The sequence below is a fragment of the Corvus hawaiiensis genome, chromosome 1 (assembly GCF_020740725.1).
Source record: "Corvus hawaiiensis isolate bCorHaw1 chromosome 1, bCorHaw1.pri.cur, whole genome shotgun sequence".
NCBI lineage: Eukaryota > Metazoa > Chordata > Aves > Passeriformes > Corvidae > Corvus > Corvus hawaiiensis.
The window spans coordinates 96,396,994-96,419,093 of NC_063213.1; the positions used below are offsets into that span (position 1 = coordinate 96,396,994).

The window sequence follows — 22,100 nt, forward strand, 5'->3', positions numbered from 1 at the left end:
AGCGCTCCCAGTGTTCCGGGATAAGGAGCAGGGTGGGACCCACTTATGGGGCTGGGCGCACTGAAAGACCCCAAATCCTGCCTGTGCCGGAGCTGTAGGGGGTGAAGGTGGAGGGACAGGTGGCTCCTGGGAGGAAGGACCGGGATGGGGCTGGGCTGGGCACAGGGAGGGGACAGGGCCTGGCAGGGGCCCAGGGACAGAGGGATCCAGAGTGGGAACAGCTAATCTGGGATCCTGGCACCAGGTGGGCGATGCAGGGGGGAGTTATATAAGCACAAGGCCCTCCCCCCCCAGACTCCCCCAGCCCCATAAGACACCGGGTCCCTCCAGCTGCTGTGCCTCAGTTTCCCCCTGTGCTTCTGTTCCCCCATCCCACAGAGTGGTCCCTCTCCCCCTAAATCTTGCCCCCTACCCTTGTACACCCCCCAAAAAGATGCTGCCGTGCCAAGGTAGGCGTTTTATTGCCGTACAAAGACCATGGTTTGTACAACCCCACTGCAGCCCCCCCACCCCCCTCCAGCCCCCCCAGGGCCCCCTTCAGCCCCGAGCGGGTTTCAGCACTCCTCATCCTCGCATTCCCTTCTTTTCGCCAGGGAAACTGAGTCACGCCGGAGCTGCCAGGAGCCCCCCGAAGGGCGGGAGCCCCCCGACCCGCGGGGTCCTCATCCCCACCGGCCTCCACGACGCCCGCAGCGGGGTGGGGTCCCAGACGAACGGGAGCCCACCCCCACTTGCCCCCTCCTTCCTGCGCTGCCTCTTCAGGGCGGCTGAGCAGACCCAGGCATGCGGGTCCCCCCAGCCCCCCAACATCACCCTCCTGCCCTCCCCCGACCCCCCCCCCCGGCCCCTCTGCCACACTCAGCCCCGCTGGGCCTCGTGGGAGAGGGAGCGGGAGAGGGTGCGGCGGATCCCTCCCTTGGCGCCGCGGAGGTCCGGGGGGGCGAAGAGGGGCACGGGGAGGGTGCGGGCGTAGGGCAGGAGGTGCTGGGCCAGGGGTTGCCCCAGGACCCCGAGCCGCAGCACCCCCCAGGGCGAGCGCTGCTCCAGCACCCGCACGGCCCCGCGCTGCTCCAGCGTCTCCCGGCGCTGCGTGTCCACCTCCCGCCGGCACCACCTGGGCACAGGGCGCTTGTGGGGGTGCGAGCGGGACCCCCGTGTCCTGTTCTTACCCTTTGGGGTCACCCCACCCCGCTGGAACCCCTGGAGAACCCCCTGTCCCACCCCATCCCACCAGCATTCTTGGAGACCCCCCATATTCCACCCCACCCCATGGGAGACCCCACCATGTCCCATGGACCTGCTCAGCCCCACCCCATGGGAAGCCCTGGAGACCCCCAGGCATTCTCCTGGCCCCATGGGGAATCCCAGCCTCCCCCAGCCCCATAAAGTCTCCCATTTCCTCACAGGAACCCCTGAGACCATCCCAATCCCTCTTGGACACCCCTGCCCACCACCTCCCTGGAGCTTCCATGACTCCACGGGGACCCTCAGAGACCCCCCAAAGCCCCAAGACCACCTGGAAACCCCATAATGTGGGACACATGGAGCCCCCTCACAACCCAAAAACCCCATGGAAACACCCAAATTTGGGACCCTTGGAGTCTCCTACAGCCCCAAACCCGCATGGAAACCCCACATTTCAGAACCCTTGGAACCTCCCACAACCCCATGGAAACCCCACAATTTGAGACCCTTGAAGCCCCCCCACAACCCCATATTTCAGAACCCTTGGAGCCTTCCACAGCCCCAATCCCCCCCCAAAGCCCCCCCACTCCTCCAGCACGCCCAGTGCCCCCCGTTCCCCCAGCAGCCCTCGGACCCCTGGCACCCGTCCGGCCGTGCCCCTCACCCGTCCTCGGGCCGGGACCTGAGCTCCAGGTCCAGCCACTCGGCGCTGAAGGTCTCTTTCCGCCCCACGTCCTCCTCTTGGACACTGCAGCCCAGGCGGGCCGAGAGCAGCCCCTTGGAGCCCCCCATCACGCCAGGACCCACCATGGTGCCGCTTTCCACCCCCCCCTGGCGCCCGCCCCGCTTTTATGGCCCCGCTGGGGCTATTTTGGGACGCGCCGCTGGCACCGGGCTCTGCCAAGGGGGGCGAGCGGGGGGGTGGCACCTCGGACACGTGTGTGGCACCCACGGGTGTACCCCCCCCCTTCCCGCCATGGGGATGCGGGGCAGACCCTGCCAGCAACGTGATGGCACCGGCAGGACCCCCCTGGACCCCGCACAGGGCACGTCTGGCCTTTCTCTGCCCCCCTTGCAGCACTGGGGGTGCCACGTGCCCCCTCTGTGCCACCCACAGCAGCCACACCGCTGACCTTAGAGGGACATTGGGGTCCCTCCCAGCGTGCCCCCCTCAGGACAGGGAGTTTCGGGCTGTAGGGACCCCCACAATGAGCTGTTTGTATGGGGTGCCAGTGACCCCAGGCTCACGTGGATGTGGCTGGTGCCAGAGAAGATGTGGGGCTCCAGCCCCCCCCAGACACCCTCCCAGGCGTGGAGGTCCCACCCCAGGGGATGAACCCAGGGTTGGGGGGCACTGGGGGCGGCCAGGGGAGACAGGAACGCTGCAGGTCGATGGAGCTGCCAGTGCCATCCCGGGGTGGGAGCCAGTGCCATCCACGGCCAGTGCCACCCATGGCCAGTGGCCCAAGGAGCCTGCAGACCCCACCCTTTGGCGCTGGGGGCGGTGGGGGGGCTGACCCCAACCCCACCTGCACGAACACCCCTTCGATTCCCTGGGTGACAGAGGGCATGCGGGTGACACGGAGCTGCAAACAGTGCAAGGCTTTAATTCAGCCCCCACACATTGACCGGGGGTGAGGGCCGGACCCCCAGGCCCTGGAGGGGGTGCAGAGAGCCAGGGGGGGGTCTGTGGGTGCCCCCCTCCCCTCCTGCAGCGCAGCCCCCACGTGCGGGCGGCCCCGCGCTGCCGCTGCTGCTGCTGTTTTTAGAGCAGCACACGGCGCTCACAGGTAGAGAAACTGCAGTCGCCCCCGCAGCCCCCACCCCCAACGCCCCCCCCCGCACCCCCAAAAGGGATCAAAGTCTCTGCTTAAGGCAAATCCCGCACTGGCTCCACCGGGAGCTGCAGCTTTGGGAAGGGGGGGGGGGTCTCAGCCAGCGGCAAGGGGAGGTTTGGGGGGTCCCCAGCGCTGTAGCCGGGGTGGGGGGCACAGCCCCGGGGGGCACGGTGGGTGTGGGGGGGCACGAATTGTGCCTTCACCTGCTGGTGGAGGGGCAGAGCCCGGCCCGGGGCTCAGCTGAGTCCTCACCCCGACATGGCCACCACATCTGTCCCCGCTTCCTCACGGAATTGGGGTGCGGGGACAGGAATCTGGGGGTGCCAGCTGAGCCCCCAAGCCGTGTGTGGGGAGGGGGCATCAGCCCAGCCCCCGGGGAGGGCAGGGCAGGGGTTTGGCACAGAACAGTCAGGTCCAGGGCCCCAGTCGAGGGCAGCCGTGGTGGGAGGAGGGGCTGAGCTCCCCCTGGCCTCAGCCCAGGGCTGGCAGTGGGGGGACCCCTCCTTGGGGGGTGCAGGGTTCTGTCCCCATCCCCCGCCGAGCAGAGAGGGCAGCGGAGCGTCCTCAGGGCTTGGAGCAGAGCTCGGCCATGCGCTGGCGCAGGTGGAAGGCGAACTCGAACATGGTGGCAGCCAGGCTCTGGTGGATCAGGTACCGGGGCAGGCGACCCTGCGGACACAGGACAGGGACACGGGGCCAGGAGGGACGATTTGGAGCTGGGAGTTGCCCCCATCCCACCCCAGAGGGTTCCAGAGAAAGGGATACAGGGCCAGGAGCCAGGGCTGGGGGCTGCCCCCGTCTCACTCTAGAGGGTTCCAGGGACATCAGTGAGGTTTTGGGGCTGGGGCCTGCCCCCATCCCATTCTGGAGGGTTCCAGGGACACGGAGCCATGAATAAGGGCTGGGGGTTGGTCCCATCCCACTCCAGGGTGTTCCAGGGACATGAGGATTTGGGGCTGGGAGCTGCCCCCATCACGCCCTGGGGGGATCCAGGGACACGGGGCCGTAAGCAAGGGCTGAGGCTGGGGGCTGTCCCCCATCCCATCCCATCCCATCCCATCCCATCCCATCCCATCCCATCCCATCCCATCCCACCCCACCCCACCCCAGAGGCATCCAGGGATGCAGGAGCACCGCTGCGCGGAGCTGCGGCTCTCAGGGAGCTTTGATCCGGGGGAGGAACTGCAACGTGGTTGGATTTCTCTAAAAAAGCCCTGCACGACTCACCCCCCACCGCCTCGGCCTCGGCTCCACGGTGGGAGATCCATGAAAAAATAATAATCCTTGTCTCTGGGGGCAGGGAGCTGCGGCAGGGCCGGGAGCCGCTCCAGGGGCACGGAGGGATGACTGGCCAACTATCCCGGGGGTCAGGCAGGCTCAGGACACTCCCCTCCCCTGGGATTGGGGTGGTGCAGCACAGATCTTTTCCTGGAGCAGGTTTTCCCTCGGACACAGGGGCAGGAAAAGCTCGAGGCCACTGCTCCAGGGGCCATTTCGGCCGCTTCCCGACAGCAGCTCCGGACCCAAACACGAACACGTGCGGAATCCTCCCTCCCCCAAGGAGCAGGAAGGGATGAGCCACGGGCTATAAATACTCGTGCAGGGCCGAAGGGTAGAGCGAGGAGCTGCGGAGGGGTCTGGGCACTGGCACAGCCCCTCGGGAAGGCGCTGGGAGCACTTGGGGGTTATTAATAGCTCGGCATTCCTTCCACGGCGGAGGCGGCGCCGGGAGCGCTCGGCCCGGGAAGCACAAGGAACCTCTTTTCTTTCCGAGCCCCACCACGGGGGGTTTGGTATCCCCCCAAAACCTGCCCGTGATGGGCGCCAGATCCACGAAAGGAAAACACACCCCTGGCACAACGGGGTGGGAAGGGCACGCTCTGCTCTCGGCGCTTCCCAAACCTTTCCCGAAGCGTTTGGCAAGACAGGCAGGAGCCGCTGGGCTCTGGGGGAGGGGAGGGGGCCGTGGGAGGGGAGGGGAGGAGAGGGGAGGGGGCCGCAGCACTGCAGCACAGCCGAGGGATGAATGGAGCCTTTGTGCTGCTGCGGCAGCGCCGTTACCACGTCAACCTTCCGCGGAGGAAGGAACGGGGCCAACTCCGCTCCTGCTCCCGCATCCGCCCCATCCCGGTCCCTCCGTGCGCTGCCTTTTGTCCGGGACACCGGCAAGGACACGAAGCTCTGCAAATAGCTCCAGACCCAGGGCAGCTCACTCCCCCGGGGGTGGGTATGGGGTGCTTGTGGTTGTGCCAGGGGGTTCGGGAGCAGGGAATTGCCCCTCTGGAGTGTTCCCGGGAGCGGTCAGGCACAGAACTTCCCGTGCCTCAAACTGGTTTCGGTGATCAAAGAGGATAAAAATGTCCTCTCCCCCAGTCCCGCGCTCAGAGGTGAAACCCCTAAGTGAGATCTTAAGTAAGGAAGAGCTTCCAGGTAAGGAAGAGCTTCCCAAACTCCCACCATGAAAGGAGGGGGATTTTTGGGTAGTTTAACTCCCACCTGCCAAACCTGAGTCCCTTCAGGGCAGTGCTCGCTAAGGGGCCGCTCCTGGCTGCTGGGATCCCGGAGCAGGGCCTTGGGATGCTGGATCCCAGGGGAGAGGGGAGAGCTGTGCTGGGGACAGTAAAGGAACTGACTTTACCTTCAGATCCGTGTTGAGAATCCAGATGAAGGTGCAGACCTTGGCATTGCTGGGACATTTCAGGACGATGAATCCTCCAGGTCCGTTCTCACCCCTGTGGAGGAAAGCCAAGAGGGTCAGGCAGAACCAGGCTGGAATTCAGGCTGGGATTCTCTGGGGCTCTGGGATGCACCGCACGGAGCTGAGCCTGGCAGCGAAGGCCAGAGCCTGGTGGGGCAGGAGCAGATGCTGGGAGCCTGGGAAGGTATGTGCCTTGGCTCCAGGTACACGAGCCGGCACGGCAGGGCAGCTTTCCCACAGGTGCCTTGGCAGCAGCGGTGCCAGGGCCGCCGGTGGAGCAGCAGCTCTGCCTCTGGATCGTGCCAGCTGTTCCCCACGGGAAGCTCTCACCAGGCACAACCCCAGCTGCAAACAAGAGGTCCCAGGGAGCTCTGTGTGCTCAGGACAGGCTCGGCTCTTGTCACTGCAGCCCCCAGATCCTTCCTGGCACCATCTGATCCGTCTCCGAGACGGGAGCTGTGCACACACAGCCCAAATACAGATTTCCCTTTCCCTTCCCTCTTCAGAACATGCTATTTTTGCTGTGTGCGTTTGTTCAAGGATTTTTCCAGGCCCTGAAAGTCCCCGGTTCCTAAATAGACTGAGGCAGCTCCAACGGCTCTGAGATAAAGTGTCAATTACTTTAACCAGATTATTAGGAAAACCGAAGTCAGAGCACAGCAGCACAGCTGGGCCCTGGCAGGAACAAGGAGTCCTTGTCTGATGAGCCCGACCCCGCCGGGATCCATCACCAGCCTGTCCCTTCGGAATGGGAGAGGCCCAAGCCCTGCTGACATTTTGGGAGCTGCTCCATCCTCGTTTCACCCACGGGGCCATCCCTCAATGCCTCAAACTCAGTGAGCGAGTGGCTTACGAGGAGCAAAAGCATGTGAGAGGCTCAGAGCCACAGCCAGCTGTTTACTGCCCCTCAGAAATTCCTGTTTGGGAATTAACTGCTACATAAACAGGATGTGGGACTGGGATGGGGTTCGGGCTGTTACTGGTCAGCACCTCCACTCCCCCGAGCTGGGAAACGCCCCAGCACCGCTGACAGCACTGAGAGTTTCTTGAACAAAAGGAGACGAACAAGGGAAGCGAGGTTCAGCTCCACAAATAGCTCAGCTTCCTGCAAATCCTGCCAGGAAGGCAGCAGGGCTTGCAGTTAAGTGGCTCTTTGCCTCGAAGCTCTGGAGAAGTGCGTGATCCCAGCTAAAAAAACAGCACCTGCCTCTCACCTGACGTACTTGGAGAGCGGAGGCTTCAGGCTGTGTGTGGTCGACATCCCTGAGGAAACATACCTGTCTCTCCTCCTCTCGATCCGACGCACGTTCACGAAATCCCTGCGCAGAGAAAGGGCTTAAAAACACACCTGGGATGTGGAGGGGGCAGATCCTGCTCTCTGGACTGCTGGGAAAGGCTGTGGCAGGGCTGTGTCAACACAGGGACAAAGCACAGCCAAGCGCTGTTATCTGGCAGCCCGACCGACCGGGGTTTGGAGCTCTGAGAATCCTGCCAGGAGTGTCTGGAGGAAATTTCAGGGGCTGCTCGACCTTGGGAGTGTTACCTGCAGAGCCAAGCAGCCCTGCCACGGTGACACCAGAGCTCCCAGCAGCCCAGAGCATCCCCAGTGCCTCCTCAGAGGGGTCTCCCTGTGGTTTCGGGGGTGTTTAGGGGCAGAGTGGAATGAACCGACCTTGGGGACACCACCCCGCCGGCAGCTCCGGCCGCCACGTCGTATGAGACAATCGTGTTGTCCTCGACCCTCTGCAAGATCTGGGGAGGGGGGGAATAAACAAAAAGAAGAGAGATTTGCTCAGATTGTGCCTCCAAGCCTGCACCTGCCAAGAGGATGCAACCCCTCCCCCAAATCAGCACCGGGATCAGACCAGAAGCTCTTTTGGGGCAGAGGGCGATGTGCACAGGTTCGTCTCCCGAGTTTTTGGGGGGCACAGGTGTCACCTCCAGCTCCCCACCACGAGGCCCAGACCCTCCCACCAGGCAGAGGCAGGTTTGGCTCAGCCCTGGCCCCTGTCCCTGCCCTCCTCTCGGGCTCTTGGCCGGGCACAGGCGTGCAGCCGGCTGCTGCGGAGCGCGCGGAGCGCACGGATGAGCGGCGGAGATTTAACGCCTCGGTGACTGGGATCCAGCTCGGCTCCAGCACCGCCAGCAGCCTCTGTTGGATGGGGAAGCTCCAGCTCTCCGCTCCAAGGAGCTCCTGTGATTAAGCCATCTTTGTCCAGCACGCTCACCTGGCAAGCTGCCACTGTTCTGTTCCACAGGATCATCTTCTCGGGCTGCAGAATCACCTCCTGGTAAACCATTTCAGGAGAGCACTGCAGGAAAGCCTGAGGACAGAGCCAGAGCAGTCAGCCAGCCCCTCTGCTCCCTTTGGGGGAGATTATTTTTAAGGAAAACAGGGCAAAACACAAAGGACAAGTGGGATCACAGCAGAGGGGAGGGGTGAGGCCGGCCTGGCTCCCGTGCATGCAAAGCTACGGCTGTCACCCCTCTATCCCAGTGCTCCCACAGGCCTGGAGGGCACACGTGGGGTCAGGGAGGACACACAGACCTCAGGATCTGGGAGTCGCTTAGCTCAGCCTGCCTGTCTGCCTCTCTCCCACCCTCAGCAGTTCCCCGTGCACCATCGCTTCGGGAAGTTGCATTTTTGACTGGTTTTTTTTTTCTCCAAGCCATTCCAAGCTCCAGCACACACAACATCCATTCCCCCGCAATCCCCACGGGAGCGGGGATCTTCGGAGGCAAACGGTTAATGCAGGAAAGTGGGACCATCCAGCTTTTGCTGGTGAACACAGAGCTGCTCCACTGGCAGCTCCTGCCAGCGAGGCAACATATGCACTGGAACAAAGAAAAGCCACGGCAGCACTGACGCTTCATTAAAGCGTGGTTCCCAGCCAAGCCACTCCAGCTTGGGAGAGGGCACGGAGCAAGGCACTTCCGAGCGGCTCTTCCCGGTGCCAGGCAGCAGCAGACGCACGCTCAGCCCTGGCCTTGCTGGCAATTAGTTCCAATTAGCCTCTTTGGTCAGATTAGTCTGAGATGCTGGGGTTGGAAGCGAGTCTTGCAGTCACCTGCTCCCAACTCTACCAGCGGAGTCTGGGGCCCAGGATATTTACTGGGGACTTTGTCTGCCGGCCAAGGGGTTTTCCTGGAGAGATTCCCTAGTGCTGTTCATCTGTCTCAAGCACGGGGAGCGTGTTTTGCAGCCTGACCTGTCCTGAAAGCTGAGCCGTGGCTTTTCCCCCGTGCCAAAGAGACCAAGGAATCAGCCCAAGGATGTTCTTACCTTTAAAATAAAGGTCTTGCCGTGGAAAGGGATTTCAAAAGTGTAAACAACATCACCGAAGTCCTGTGCAAGAGATGAGAAAGTTGTATTTCTGTCAGTAAAAGGGAATGTTTCTATTTGGGGTGAAGTTTGCTAAAACTCTTGAGGCTCCTGTCACCCCCTCCAGCCGCCAATCACCCCCTGCCCCCCACACCAGGCAGCGACCCCAGCGCGGAAACCACCCCGAACACAATTCCAGTTGGCCATGCCTAAATTTCCATCAACAAAACAATGTCCAGAGAGGCAGCAGGGATGAGACAGAAAAAGAATCCGCCCTGTGCCAGGCTGCAAACCCCACGTCAAGGTCACATTCTCTTTGTAGCAGCACTGGGGTGCGAAGGGGGTTCGCTGCCAGCGCTGCTGGTGTTACCTACGGCTGAGAAGAGCCTCCCCAGAGGGGCCGGGGATGGGCAGATGAAAACCTTTCATCGTTAGCCCTGTGTTAAACTCTGATTAGTCTATTTAAATCCATCCCCCTTTGGAAAAAGAAAACAATCTGCCCAGCTAGTTTGGCATCAGACAAAGGATCACTTGACAGGGGAATTTGAAACACCAGATGAGACAGCAGTTTGCAGGATTCGCACCCCCCCAGCCATGTTTCAACCTCGTGAAACAAGGTTGGGTTTGGGGGGCGAACCCCTCCTCTTTTGCTGTGCTCTTCAGAGAGAGAAAAGAGATCTGGGCACCCCAGAAAAGTTTGGAGTGGGCAGAGCCACATCCAAAATTTACACCCCAGCACCCAGCAGGTTCCAGGTGCTGGGGAAGGGGGACACCAGTGGCTTTTGGGGGTGGGAAGAGCAGTTTGTGCCCCACACTCTCCTGTGGCCAGTCTGGGCCCCCAGCAGGCTCAAAGGCACTGGGCCATGGAGCAAGGGCACGGCTGGAGCTGTGGGATCAGCATTCCCCTGCTCCCTCCCATGGCTCTGCATCCCAAAGGTGAGCCGGCCACACCCTCTGGACAGAGGGAGGAGGGAAGGGCCCTTTCCTGTCAAACTGCAAGGCAATTAAACGTCTAATTAAATAAGAGGGGATTTTACATTTAACTGAACTGGAATAGATTCCTAATTCAATCAGGTAATTGTAACGCTTGTTAATTTTTCATGGTGCAAGGAGGTTTCCAAAGCCTCGTTTGTCCCGGTTTTTGCTAAGCCATCCATGCCCTCTGCCAGCTGGGGAGGAAAAACCACACTTGCATTGTTTTTCTCGAACTTCCAGTTCTCCTCCTGGGCGAGGATTTGGTCCACAACCTCCATGGCCTCTTTGCCTTGTCGGACATACTCCTTTTCCTGGGAAAGAAGTGAGGATTTCATTAGCCAGGCGTGCAGGAAGCTTGAGGAGTGTGTGTGTGCTGCTCCCCCCCTCCCCAGGCTGGCAGAGAGAAAGGGGATCAGAAATCTCTTAATTTGGGTCACAGAGGCCTCATTTTGGAGCTCCAAGTCACACTCCCTGCCCTGGCTGGGATCCACACACCAGCTGCTCCTGGCGGTTCCCGCCTTAGCAGGAGGGTTTCCAGCAGGCAAAGGGCTCTGGGATGTGCAGCTTCCTTCCTGGAGGAGCCAGAACTGGAGCTGAACAGCAGCAGGATCACTTGGGCACAAAGCCTGTGCCCAGCCAGGTTTTGGGGAGGTCAAGGGCTACCTCTCAAGCCGTGGGGACAGGTGAGGTGATGGCCATCCCAGAATGTGACCAAAGGACCAGGGATGGAAGGGGGAAGGGAGAGGGACAGGCAGCAGCACAGCCAGAACACCTCCCCGTGGGATGCTGCAGGGAAGAGCACACAGCCATGGGGAAGTGGGATAAAGCTGGGGGGGCTCAGATGACCCCCTCCTGCAGTGGCCACGATGCCACCGGTCCTGTGGCACAGAGGGGACTCAGCCACACGATCCCAGAACTGAGGGGTCTGGAATGAGGGGCAGCAGAACCTGCTGGGACCACAGGACTGGGGAGACTCCCACAGCCCCGGATCAGCCTGGAGCGGAGGGCAGGGCCAGCCCCTGTTTTTACCTGAGTTGTCAAGGCCTTCCTCCCCACACCTTCCTCATCTGACTCGTTGTCCGACCCTACAGGGAAGCACCAATTAACTCACAGTTAATGAACACCCCACTGGTACCACCTCCCTCCCTTCTCGTGGGGGACAGTGCCCGATCCCTGTTCCTTATCCAACGGGGAGGGCTGTCACTAAGGATGACTCCAGCCCTTGTCTCCCTGAACACCTGCTCAGCTCTCTGGAGGGCTGAGCTCATCCCGGGTGTCAGCTATACCAGGAACAGTGTTCCAGAGGGCTGAGCTCATCCCGGGTGTCAGCTACACTGGGACAACTATTCCAGAGAACTGGGCTCATCCTGGGTGTCAGCTACACCAGGGCAAGTGTTCCAGAGGGCTGGGCTTGTCCTGGCTATCAGCTACACCAGGACAACTGCTCAGGAAAACCGGGCTAATCCCGGGTGTCAGCTACACTGGGACAACTATTCCAGAGGGCTGAGCTCATCCCTGTCTCAGCTACACTGGGACAACTGCTCTGGAGAGCTGAGCTCATCCCGGGTCTCAGCTACACCAGGACAATCCAGCTGAGATGTCCCCACTCCCACGCCAGGAGCTCTCTGGTGCTGGCACAGGGCAGTGATGTCCCACCCTCATCCTCACCCGCCTGTGACCACCCATCCCCGTGCGCTCAGCCCCCAGGGCAGCATTTTCCAAGCACACAGCTCAGAGCATTTAATCCCAAGCCCACACAAGGCTCCAGTTCCCCACAGAGCTGCTGCTGGGACCGCAGGGCCGAGGGCGGCTCCGACAAAAAGGTGTCATGGGGAGAGCGTGGCAGTGCCACCCCTGCCCGGGTGCAGGCACAGAGAGGGGAGAGGGGACCCTGTTTTGCAGTGTCAGTTCTTGGAGGCTGTGCCAAGGGCTGGGGTAACAAGGCAGAACTCATGGAAGAGATGATGGAGGTGAGGAATTCCACGGTGGGACGAGCATGGGAAGCGAGGTGATGGCACAGGTGATCTTACCTGCGAAGGACTCGGGTGGGGAGTAGAACTGTCCCTCGGAGAGGGCTCGGGGGTACAGCAGTGGTCTCGAGGCTGCAGCCTGGGCTGCCAGGAACCCTGGGAATGGGAGCACGAGGATTTAACACCTGGCAGGTTCTGGGACCCCAGCCTTGCCCGAACACCCTGTTGTTTCCCACGTTTTCCCCTGTCTTTTCCCACTGACACCAGTCAGCCTCAGCTCCTATTGCCTCATCTTTTGTCTGAGACGTTTTATCTGCCCTGGAGATCAATGGGCTCTTCTGCCTGTCAAATAATCCAAAGGCGATTAAGCATCTAATTAAATAAGAGCTTCCCCTGGAAGCAATTTGGAACCTGAGCCTAATCCAATAGAGGCATTAAACACTTGATCATTTTTCATCTTAAAGCCTCCTTGCAAGACCCAAACATCCTCTGGTGCTTTCCAGTCACAGCATTTCTGACTGAGACCCGCCTGACAAATGCCCCTTTTAGTTTAGTGCCACTTCCCAGCCAGTGACTCCTGGGAGAGGGACAAACTCCTTGTGCTGCCACAGGAATGGACAGCTATTCCAGGCCAGGCCTAGAAGGACCCTGGGAGTTACAGGGTGATGTGTGAAGCCTTAGGTCAGCCTTAATCCCTGCTCAGTGTGACCTCAGAGACCACAGGCTGCAGAATTTCACACCCCATAACTCACCCCGTGCCACATAATGTGTCTGTGACTCCAGCAGCCCTCCTGGAAAGGGCTCCAGCCAGATCCTAACACAGATATCAGGGACAGGGAGTTCAACACTCCACCTGGCATTTGCCTCACTGTTTCCAAACACTTTCCCCCATGCAGAGGTGAGCTCTGTCTCCAGCACGTCTGGCTGCAGGATCCAGTCATTGGGAAATCTGGCACATTTTTCTCCACTCAATTAAAAGATGCTTTTTATAATCTGGTATTTTCTTCCCCTGAAGGGACTTGTTGACCATAACAGAACTGAGTCAGGCACTTCCCATCCCAGCCAGCCTGGAGATGCCTTTTCCAGAAATGCCAGAGCAGCAGCAAACCCAGGCCTGGTTGGTTTTGTCCAACTCATACCAGAGAGGAGCACAAATACTCACATCGTTCCTCTTCTGCTTCCTGAGTTAGGACTTTAAAATCCAGGAACCAGGTCTCTAGCCAAGCAATGACAAAGGAGACGATGGGAAGTAAATACCCAAAAGCCCCTTTGGTCAGAAGCTGTGTGGAAAGAAGCAGAATGGAAGCACAGGGAATGATCCAAACAGGGAATAAAACAGCATTGAGAAATCACAAAGCAGCTCCCCACGAGCCCAGGGAAACCAACCTCGGAGAGGATGACCTTCACAATCAGGAAGGCACTGGATACCAGTGTAGTGACCTGAAAAATAAATGGATGGAGCTCAGATCCCTGAGAAATCCAGGAGGAGAGGGAAAACTCCCCACGGGAAAGCCCCCAGTGCCTCCTTACCGCGATGACCCACCAGTGGCGCAGGCGGACGACGGCGTAGCCCAAGAGCAGCACAACAAAGCGAAACAGAGCCAAGAGCTGCAAAAACAAACACCCAGCGACACCAGTCACTGCCCTTGTCCCTCTGCCAGGTGCTGGGAGGGCAGGGACAGGCGCCAGCTCCCGGGGAACTGAGGGGTCAAGGCTGCACCAGGAGGGATTCACTGAGGTGGGCAAGGGAAGACCCCAGACCCTCCTGGCCCTGCCAAGCTTCAGAGCCCTGCAGGAGGCTGAAATACTCACAAAGATATCAAAGAACGAGGTGTTGAATTTGTAGTTGATGATTTCACCCTTCAGGTTCTCCTTGATGCCCTCCTTGGTCTGAGGGAGACAGGGAAGCAGGAAGCTGTTGAGTGCACTGATAAGAAACTAATGGGAGAAGGAGCCAAGCAGTGCCCGGGGTTATGGCCAGGTCAGGGAATGCACCTGGAATACAAATGATCCCACGGGCCTGGCGTGGGCTCCTCTGCCAGCACAGGACCAGGGAGGATCCCATGGCACATTTCTTGCCTGGATTCACACCATGTTTCCCCCTGGGGTTCACACCGAGGAGCGTGGGTGGGGCAGGAGGGACATTAAACACCTCGAGGTGGTGATTTCCAACACCCAAATCCTTGGTGACCAGTTCCTCACAGCCTGGAGCCCCTGGATGGTCACCTCCCACTGCTGCCCACCTCGTCCAGGTCCCAGATTTCAGAGGAATGGGAGGAGACATGGGGAAAAATGGAAAACCACAGGAAAAATGTTTCTCGGGAGCCTTCACTAACGCACTGAACATCTTCCTGCAGGGGTTCTCGGGGTCACTGAGCACCTGGGGGGATTTAAGGATCCTCCTCATGCAAAGCACTGAGGGGTCCCTTCTCCCTCCAGCTGGCTTCCCACGGCTCACAGCAGTGCTCCAGGAAATCTGATGGAAGAAGGGAACCAGCAGGTTCAAACGGGCTGGCAAAGGGGAAGAGGGAGGAGAGGAGGATGCACAGCCATGGGAATCTGAGAGAGGCAAAAACACCCTCTGGGATTTACTGGAGTGTGGAAAAAGCTCATCCCGAGATAATCCAGGGTCTGACAGCCCCAGTCCTTTGGACACCATAAATCCTGGGAGCCTGGAATGGCTGTCTGTGAGGAAGTGGAGGGCTCAGGTAACTGGAACAAATGCTTCACCTTTAGGCTATGGGTTTGGATGGGGCCCAGCTGGCCGGGAGCTGGAGGAGCCGGCAGCTGTTGGATGGGCTGTGAGGAACAAGCTGGTGGATCTCGGGCCAGTCCTTGGCAGCCGAGGTGTCCTGGCACTCCAAGGGCAGCCACTGGGAAAGGATCCCTCTGGGTCAAAGCTGTGGCTTAAAATCCAGGGAGAGGGAGGCAAAAAGAGGGGGGCAAAGCTGGGCTGTGCCTCCAGCTGACCTGTGGCCATAGGACTCGAGCCAGCTTTGCTGAGTGGCCACTGAGAGCCTCTTCCCCCATCCCTGGCTCCATGGGATGCTGCAGGAAAGAGGAGACACAGGGAAAGCTTTGGGTGATGGATTTTGGGGGTGTTTTCTGTTGGATGGGCTGTCAGGAACAAGTTGGTGGATGTCAGTCCCCGGCAGCCAGGGGTGTCCTGGCACTCCAAGGGCAGCACAGGCAGCCACTGGGATTGGGAAGGGATCCCTCCAGGTCTGGGATTGGGGCTTAATATAAAACAAAGGGGCAAAAAGAGGGGGGCAGAGCTGGGCTGTGCCTCCAGCTGACCTCTGGCCATGGGACTTGAGCCAGCTTTGCTGAGTGGCCACTGAGAGCCTCATCCCCACAGCCCAACTCCATGGGATGATGCAGGAAGGACGAGACACAGGGAAAGCTTTGGGTCATGATTTGGGGGCTGTTTTCAGCTTAAACACAGGCTGTGCACCAGGCAGCTGAACCACCTGAGGCATCTCCCTGGCTCTGAGAGCACCCAGCCTGCACAATTACAGTTTGCTTTTAACGAGGGGCAATTTGCTCGGCTTATCTTGCAGCGAAGGAAAGCGGTTGGATAAAAAAAAAAAGAAAAAAAAAAAAAAAAAAAGGCATTAGTCATGATCTCAAACCGTTGCTCTTCATAACCAGGCAAATAAGCTGCTCTAATGGCTTTAAATATGCAGCATCTCGGCTCGGGGCCCAAATATCAGCACTTAGTCACTCATTAATGGCTACCTGCACGACCCATGCTCAGCATCGCCCTGGTGACCGCACCAGGATTATCTCCTGGGGGCTGGAATTCTGCATTTTGTGGGCAGCACCTCTCTGTGAGAGAGGACTGGGACAAGGGCAGGGGGCCGGGGTCCAAGCTGGGCGGGCAGGACATCATCGGCATGGCTGGAATGCTGGCTGGGAGATGGTTTTTCCTAAGGGGGGTGGGGGGCAGGGGGCTCAGGCAGGGCTCGGAGCTGCTGGCCCGGACAGTCTGTTAAGTGCAGACACCCAGAGATAAGAAGGGCAGAGATAAGAGCTGCTAAGGGAGCAACAGGATCCAGTGCTGATAAATCCAGGCCAGAGCCCAGGGTCTATCTGTTCATCTCTGCTCCGGGTGTTCCAGGGGAGGACACGGAGTACCTGAAACCGGCCAGGGCCAGTTCAGGGAAAATAAAAACAAAATATAGCCCAGGGAGGGATTTGGACTTGGTGGGACTGAGGTAAATAAACTGAATTTTCCCTGTTATTGCAACACAGAGCAAACGCAGCAGCTTGTGAGTCGCTTTGGAGAGAACCAAACCACTCACATCCCCCTCAACAATCCCTTGGGAGGTGAAGCAGCACCTCCAGCTTCCCAAAGCTGAGATTAGCAGCAGAATTTTGGGATCAAAGCCCCTGGAGGATCCTCCCCTGCTCCTCTGATGCTCTGAGAACATGACAGCAGCAAACCCAGGGAGCAGCTTTTCGTCAGGCCAGGGGAACAGGAGGGAAATTTGGCTCAGGTTGGTGATTCCAGAGGCCCTGGATCTTGTTACAGCACAACAAAGGGACGGTGTTAACAGCCCTGGACAGCCCCGACAAAGCCCCGGGGCAGGAAACGAGCTGGACTTTAGTTTACACTAAAGAACAGCGGCTCCTTGGCCAGCGCTGGGAACAGCAAACCAAGATCTGTCCCAGGAGTGCTGGAAGAGAGCAATTAACGGAGGGAACCGAGCTTAAAAAGGGCAAAGATTCCCCGGTCTGCTTCCTCCAACTCACATTCAGCTCGATGATCCACAACAGGGAGATGAAGAGCAGGTCGAAGGTGACGAAGAGGCAGAAGGTTCTCCTCACATCCGAGATGGCTTTTCTCTTCTCCGGGGAGAAGAAGTACGGGGAGAAGCCCTGGCTCTGGGAGAAGGAGGAGCTGATGGAGGCGATGGCCGGGAGGCTGCGTTCCAGGTCGTGCTGCAGGTCCGTGGGCTTGCTCATCCTCCGGGATCGGCTCCGGGGACATCGGCCACGGCAGCGTCACCTGCGGGGACACACGAGGGGACCCTCAGGCCTCGCCACACCCCTGCTCCTGTCCCCCTCCAATGGCAAATAATCCCAGGAGCAAAGCAGATCCCAGGGAGAAATTCTTCCCTGTGAAGGTGAGGAGGCCCTGGCACTGAGGGTACCCAGAGAAGCTGTGGCTGCTCCATCCCTGGGAGTGTCCAAGGCCGGGCTGGACGGGGCTTGGAGCAACCTGGGACAGTGGAAGGTGCCTATGGCAGGGGGTTGGAACAAGATGAGCTTTAACACCAGTAGGAAAAGGGGCTCCAAACCCCATGGAGATGCTGTGGGAGCAGGAAAAAGGGCCCCAAACTCCACAGAGATGCCATGGCAGCAGGAAAAGGAGCTGCAAAGCCCATGGAGATGCTGTGGAAGCAGGAAAAGGGCCCCAAAGCCCATGGAGATGCTGTGGAAGCAGGAAAAGGGGTCTGAGGATGTTTTGGGAGCACTCCCTGGAATCACAGAGCCACCCCACCCTCACCTCTGCAGGGAAGGCAAAGCCTCGGGAGCCGATCATCCCACTGGGCACAGACCCCAACCTGTACAGCCAGGACAGGGCCTGATGCCCAACTGGGCCAGGCAGAGCAACAGGGCGGCTGCAGGGAAGGAGCTGCTCCATGTCCCAGTGTCCCAAAGGCAGCAGGGAAGGAGCTGCTCCGTGTTCCAGTGTGAGGGAGGCTGCAGGGAAGGAGCTGCTCCGTGTCCCAAAGGCTGCAGGGAAGGAGCTGCTCCGTGTCCCGGCCCCGCCTGGCAGTGCCGGGCACACGATCCCGGCACGAGTGAGGCGCTGGAAGGCCGGGGCTGTTTTCCTGCAGCTGTGCCAACCATTGTATGGAGATTTTTCCTCTCCGTCAGTGCAGCACAAGGAGGCCCCTGTGGGAAGGGAGCGTGACGGGAGCACACGTGGGAGACAAACACGGAACGAGGATCCCAAAACAGGTCGGGCCAGGGATCTGTCAGCGCCGGCCCCGCCACCTCCGAGTCACCCATGGCAATGGCATGGCCACCAACTCCTTCCCTGCTAAATCCTCCTGCTCAAGGATACTTTGCCTCCAAAAAAATCCCCCCTGGACTGTTTCGGGCGTGAGCTCCTGCCCCGGCAGTTCTGTGCCCGCCAGGATCCCAGTGGGGTTTGTCCACCACAGATCCCACTCGTGACACCCAGGAGGCTGCAGAGTCCAGGGAAAAAGGTCACGAGGTTGTGCCCAGATCTGCGGGAAGTGGAAATCCCCAAGGAATGTGAAGCCAGGCATGCTCCAGGAGCACCTGCAGGAGCCAAGCACAGCCCGATTTGGGGCGATTTGGGGCACTCTGGATCCCTGAGCCAGCGGTTTTTGCATCCCACCCCCGGGAGTGCTGGGGCTGGAAAGGGAACAAAGCTGGAGTCCTGTCAAGTCCCTGTTAGTCCCTCTTGGAGGCGCTTGGGAAGGAGCTGGAATCCTTGTCACTTCGGATCAGCTGCTCCGCGCGCCGGGCCCGGCTTGAAGTGACAAAAGTTAAGGACATCTGTGAGGGATAAATAATAAATCCCCCCACGCCGGGGCTGCTGCCGCCTCCTCCTCCCCTCCAACAGCACTTTGCACTTAGGCAGCTCCTCCCCAACTTTCACAGCGCTTTAAAATCACCCGGAGAGGCTCCAGGGACCTGATCCTGGGATGCCGAGCGGGGTCAACAACGGGGTGTTGGGACGTGGCAGGACACGGGGACGCGGCAGGACACGACACCAGAGCACCCTGGTGCAGCTCATCCATCACTAATCCCAGCCTTCCCAAGGAGGTTTAGGCTGTTTTGGACACACGGCCCTCCCAAACCATCCAATTCCCAAGGGAGAACCTGCACCGTGGGGCAGAGCAGGAATGTTTGAATCCCAGACAAACCACCACCATCCCCCCTCCACTGGAGCTGCTCCCTCCAGCAGCTGAGAGCTCGGAGCAGGGGCTGAACGTGGAGAAACGTGGCTGTTCCTGGGTGACAGATGAATTATTGAGCGCCCCGGTGCTCCATTATGCATTCCAGCATCCTCCGCATCCCGCTCCGGCAGCCCAGGGGCCGGGAAGGAGGGGGTCGGTGGTGGGGGGGGGTGTTGGGCTCTGCTCCCAGGGAATGAGGGATGGGGTGAGAGGGAACAGCCTCAAGCTGTGCCCAGGGAGGGTCAGGGTGGACATCAGGGGGGATTTATTCACTGGAAGGACAGTCAGGCAGGGAATGATGGAGTTGCCATCCCTGGAATGGTTAAAAAACGTGTGGATGTGGCACTTGGGGACACGGGTTAGGGGTGACTCGGCCGTGCTGGGTTAAGGGTTGGGCTTGATGATCTTGAAGGGCTTTTCCAGCCTAAATTATTCCAGGATTCCATTCCAGAGAGGGATAAATGCTGCTGGGGGGCCACCCCGGGTGACAAATCACAGCCCAGGGGACATCCTGGATGACAGATCATGGCCTGGGGGTCACCCCAAGAGACAGATCACAGCCCAGGGGACATCCTGGATGACAGATCACAGCCTGGGGGATGCCCTGAGTGACAAATCACAGCCCAGGGGACACCTTGGGTGACAAATCACAGCCCGGAGGGACATCCTGGGTGACAGATCACAGCCCAAGGGACGCTCCAGGGACCTTTCTGGGCTTCTCTGCCTTGAAAGAAGGGGATTTTGGGACTGTGGGGAAGGATTTTTGCTGGGAAAACCTCCTGGTTTGGGGATTAGGAGGTGATGGGGGCTGCAGGGACAAGGGTGACGCCACATCCCGCAGATCCCAGCAGGAAGCAAACACGGAGGAGAGGTGGGTGGTGAAATCCTGCTCCAGTATCCAGCACCAACACCCAGCAAAACCCCATCAGCCCAGTGCCACCACAGCCCAGTGCCATCATCAGCCCAGTGCCGCCCAGTGCCACCACCCCAAAACATTGCCAGCCCAGTGCCACCAGCAGCCCTGAGCCATCATCCTCCCAGTGCCACCACAACTCAGTGACACCATGGCCCAGCGCCACCGCCCCAAAAGATCATCAGCCCAGCACCACCAGAGCCCAGTGCCACCACCCCAAAACCCCGTCAGCCCATTCCAGTAGGACACTGGCCACCAAAACATTCCCAGAGGCTGTGCCAAGGCACATCCCAACCCCACCACAGCCCCTCGAAGCCCCGTGTCACCCCCTCCCTGTGTCACCTTCCCATGCCAACCCCAGCCCCTCATTAGCACCGTTTGCTCATTAATGACCCACCTCCCAGTCAGGAGCTTTTCCCACCCCATGACACCACTTCTCCTTCCTCCCACGCTTCCCCCGGGCTCATGTGACAATCCCTCCTGTCCCCTCTTCTGTCCCCTCTCTCGGGATGTGCAGCCCAGGGTGGGGAACACCCACAGTGGGACCCCCCGAACCCCTGCAGCCCCCTGAGCCATCCCAGGGGTGACGGACATGGGATCACTGTGGGATATTCCAGAGGGTGGAGTTTGCCAGGTGAGAGAGCACCTGGAGAAGCAGAGGGATGGAGACCCCGACTGCTCCGCTGGGCACTGAGAGGAGTCTGAGCTTCCCTTTAAAACAACAAAAAAAGGTCACTATTAACCCAGACACCGAACTGCCGTCCCAAAAAAGCCAGGAAGGATCCAACAGCTTCGGCAAAGCACTGGAGAGGCCTCGGTTCAGTGCAAAGTGAACCCCCGGGAGCCTGTTCCCCCCGGGCACTGCAGGGAGAGATGGGGAAACTCAGAGAGCCTCAGGAAAAGCGGCTTTGTCCCGGAGCCAGCCGCGGAATCCTGCAGCGGCCCAAATTTCCCCTCATTTCCAGAAGGTCTGGGCTGAGATTTTCGGGCTTTCCTTCCTACGTCCCAAAGGCAGCGGGAGGCACAGCCCAGCCCAGCATTTGGGGGTTTCGGCACTCGGAGCCCCCGCGGGACCCCCGTGCTGCGACCCCCCGGTCCCGCGGGGCCGCTCCGGGGGTCGGGATGTGGAACCCTCGGGATGTGTAACCCTCGGGATGTGGAACCCTCGGGCACAGCCACGGAGGGGCTTCACGCCGCCCCCTCCCCCCAGCAAAAGGGTCCCCGGGGTGGTCCCGGCGTTGCCCTTCCTCGATGAAGCCCAAGGGCTTTTCCAGGGCCCCGGAGCAGCGGGAAGAGCCCGGGAGCACAGCACAGACCCACCCCTCGCTCGGAGCCCCCACCCTGCAGCCCCCGGCCCCGAGGGACCCCCGCGGGTATCCCAGAGCTCAGAGTTTGCCACGGGATGGATGGGAGGGCAGTGCCGGGACCCCCGAGCCCCTCTGCCCTCCAAGGAGCCTCCCCGACACCCGCCCGGTCCCAGACTCCCGTTCCCCGCAGGTTCCCGGAGGTGACACCGGTGAAAGCCGCTCGGACCCGGGCGATTCTCGCCCCTCGGCCGCTCTCGGGGCTCCCCGCGCCGCGGTCCCGCTGCCGGGAAACCCGAGATCCGCCCGAAGGGCTCCGGGAGCGCCGGTGAAGCGCGGCCAGAGCGTATAACGGGACCGCCCGTGCCCCGGGCCCGCCGGGGCTGCCCTGGGGACGGGGCCCGAACGGGAGCCCCGGGGCTGCCGGAGGCCTCCCGGCGTTGGGAACTAGGCTCCGTAGGGCCGAGTCCCGATAACCGGGTCCTGAGCCGGCACTGAGCGCAGAACCCGCAGTGACAGACCCGTCCCGTCCCGCTCTCACCGGCGGCTGCGCTCCCGGGCGCGGGAGCGGCACCGAGGCCCCACCGAGGCTGAGCCACCGGGGCCCGCGCACAGCCCGGCACCGCCCGCCCCAGAGCCGGGCCCGGGGATGCTCGTGAGCCCCCGGGGTGCCCCGGAGCCCGCGTGTCCCCGCCGGTACCTCCCGGTGCCGGTGCCGGGTCCGGGTCCCGCCGGGCGCCGCTTCCGGCCCCGCCGCCACCTCTGACCCCGGAAGGGAAACTCCAGAGCGAGGCTGCGCCGGCACCGACCATCGCCGGCTGCGGGGGGAGCGGGGGACAGACCATTCACCGCGGGAGGGGGAAGCAGGGCTGGGAGAGACCATTCACCGCGGGAGGGGGGGGTCGGTGGGGCTGGGAACGGCCGTTGCGCGTGGAAGGGGGAATCACTATGACT

General features: G+C 60.5%; 2 protein-coding genes across 5 annotated transcripts; both read right to left on the bottom strand.

The window, feature by feature from the left end:
• Window positions 1-512: 512 nt before the first annotated feature.
• LOC125332764 (titin-cap) lies at window positions 513-2,020 on the bottom strand. Its single transcript, XM_048318018.1, has 2 exons — window positions 1,850-2,020; window positions 513-1,114 (listed from the first exon to the last, which is right to left on the bottom strand). The coding sequence occupies exons 1-2, from the start codon at window positions 1,993-1,995 to the stop codon at window positions 859-861; spliced, it is 402 nt and encodes a 133-aa protein (XP_048173975.1). The 5' UTR covers window positions 1,996-2,020; the 3' UTR covers window positions 513-858.
• Window positions 2,021-3,010: 990 nt separating this feature from the next.
• Window positions 3,011-21,945, bottom strand: STARD3 (StAR related lipid transfer domain containing 3). Of its 4 annotated transcripts, none has more exons than XM_048317980.1 (15): window positions 21,847-21,945; window positions 16,744-16,999; window positions 13,801-13,878; window positions 13,519-13,596; window positions 13,375-13,428; window positions 13,151-13,268; window positions 12,049-12,144; window positions 11,048-11,103; window positions 10,237-10,329; window positions 9,005-9,067; window positions 7,950-8,045; window positions 7,394-7,473; window positions 6,936-7,040; window positions 5,662-5,755; window positions 3,011-3,692 (listed from the first exon to the last, which is right to left on the bottom strand). In XM_048317980.1, exons 2-15 carry the CDS (start codon window positions 16,954-16,956, stop codon window positions 3,588-3,590), a joined length of 1,329 nt encoding a protein of 442 aa, XP_048173937.1. In that variant the 5' UTR covers window positions 16,957-16,999; window positions 21,847-21,945; the 3' UTR covers window positions 3,011-3,587. The 4 variants fall into 4 exon arrangements, with proteins under 4 accessions (XP_048173937.1, XP_048173912.1, XP_048173929.1 ...); XM_048317955.1 differs by having other exon boundaries at window positions 13,801-13,926; XM_048317972.1 differs by having other exon boundaries at window positions 13,801-13,926; window positions 21,851-21,918.
• Window positions 21,946-22,100: the final 155 nt, after the last annotated feature.

Coding starts and splice junctions, on each gene's coding strand:
- LOC125332764 (XM_048318018.1), bottom strand. CDS start 1,995: ATGGTGGGTCCTGGCGTGATGGGGGGCTCCAAGGGGCTGCTCTCGGCC. Junction 1,115..1,849: donor AGGTCCCGGCCCGAGGACGG/GTGAGGGGCACG, acceptor CCCTGTGCCCAG/GTGGTGCCGGCGGGAGGTGG.
- STARD3 (XM_048317955.1), bottom strand. CDS start 16,956: ATGAGCAAGCCCACGGACCTGCAGCACGACCTGGAACGCAGCCTCCCG. Junction 13,927..16,743: donor TGTGGATCATCGAGCTGAAT/GTGAGTTGGAGG, acceptor TTCTCCCATTAG/TTTCTTATCAGTGCACTCAA. Junction 7,041..7,393: donor GGCGGGGTGGTGTCCCCAAG/GTCGGTTCATTC, acceptor TTCTCTGCGCAG/GGATTTCGTGAACGTGCGTC.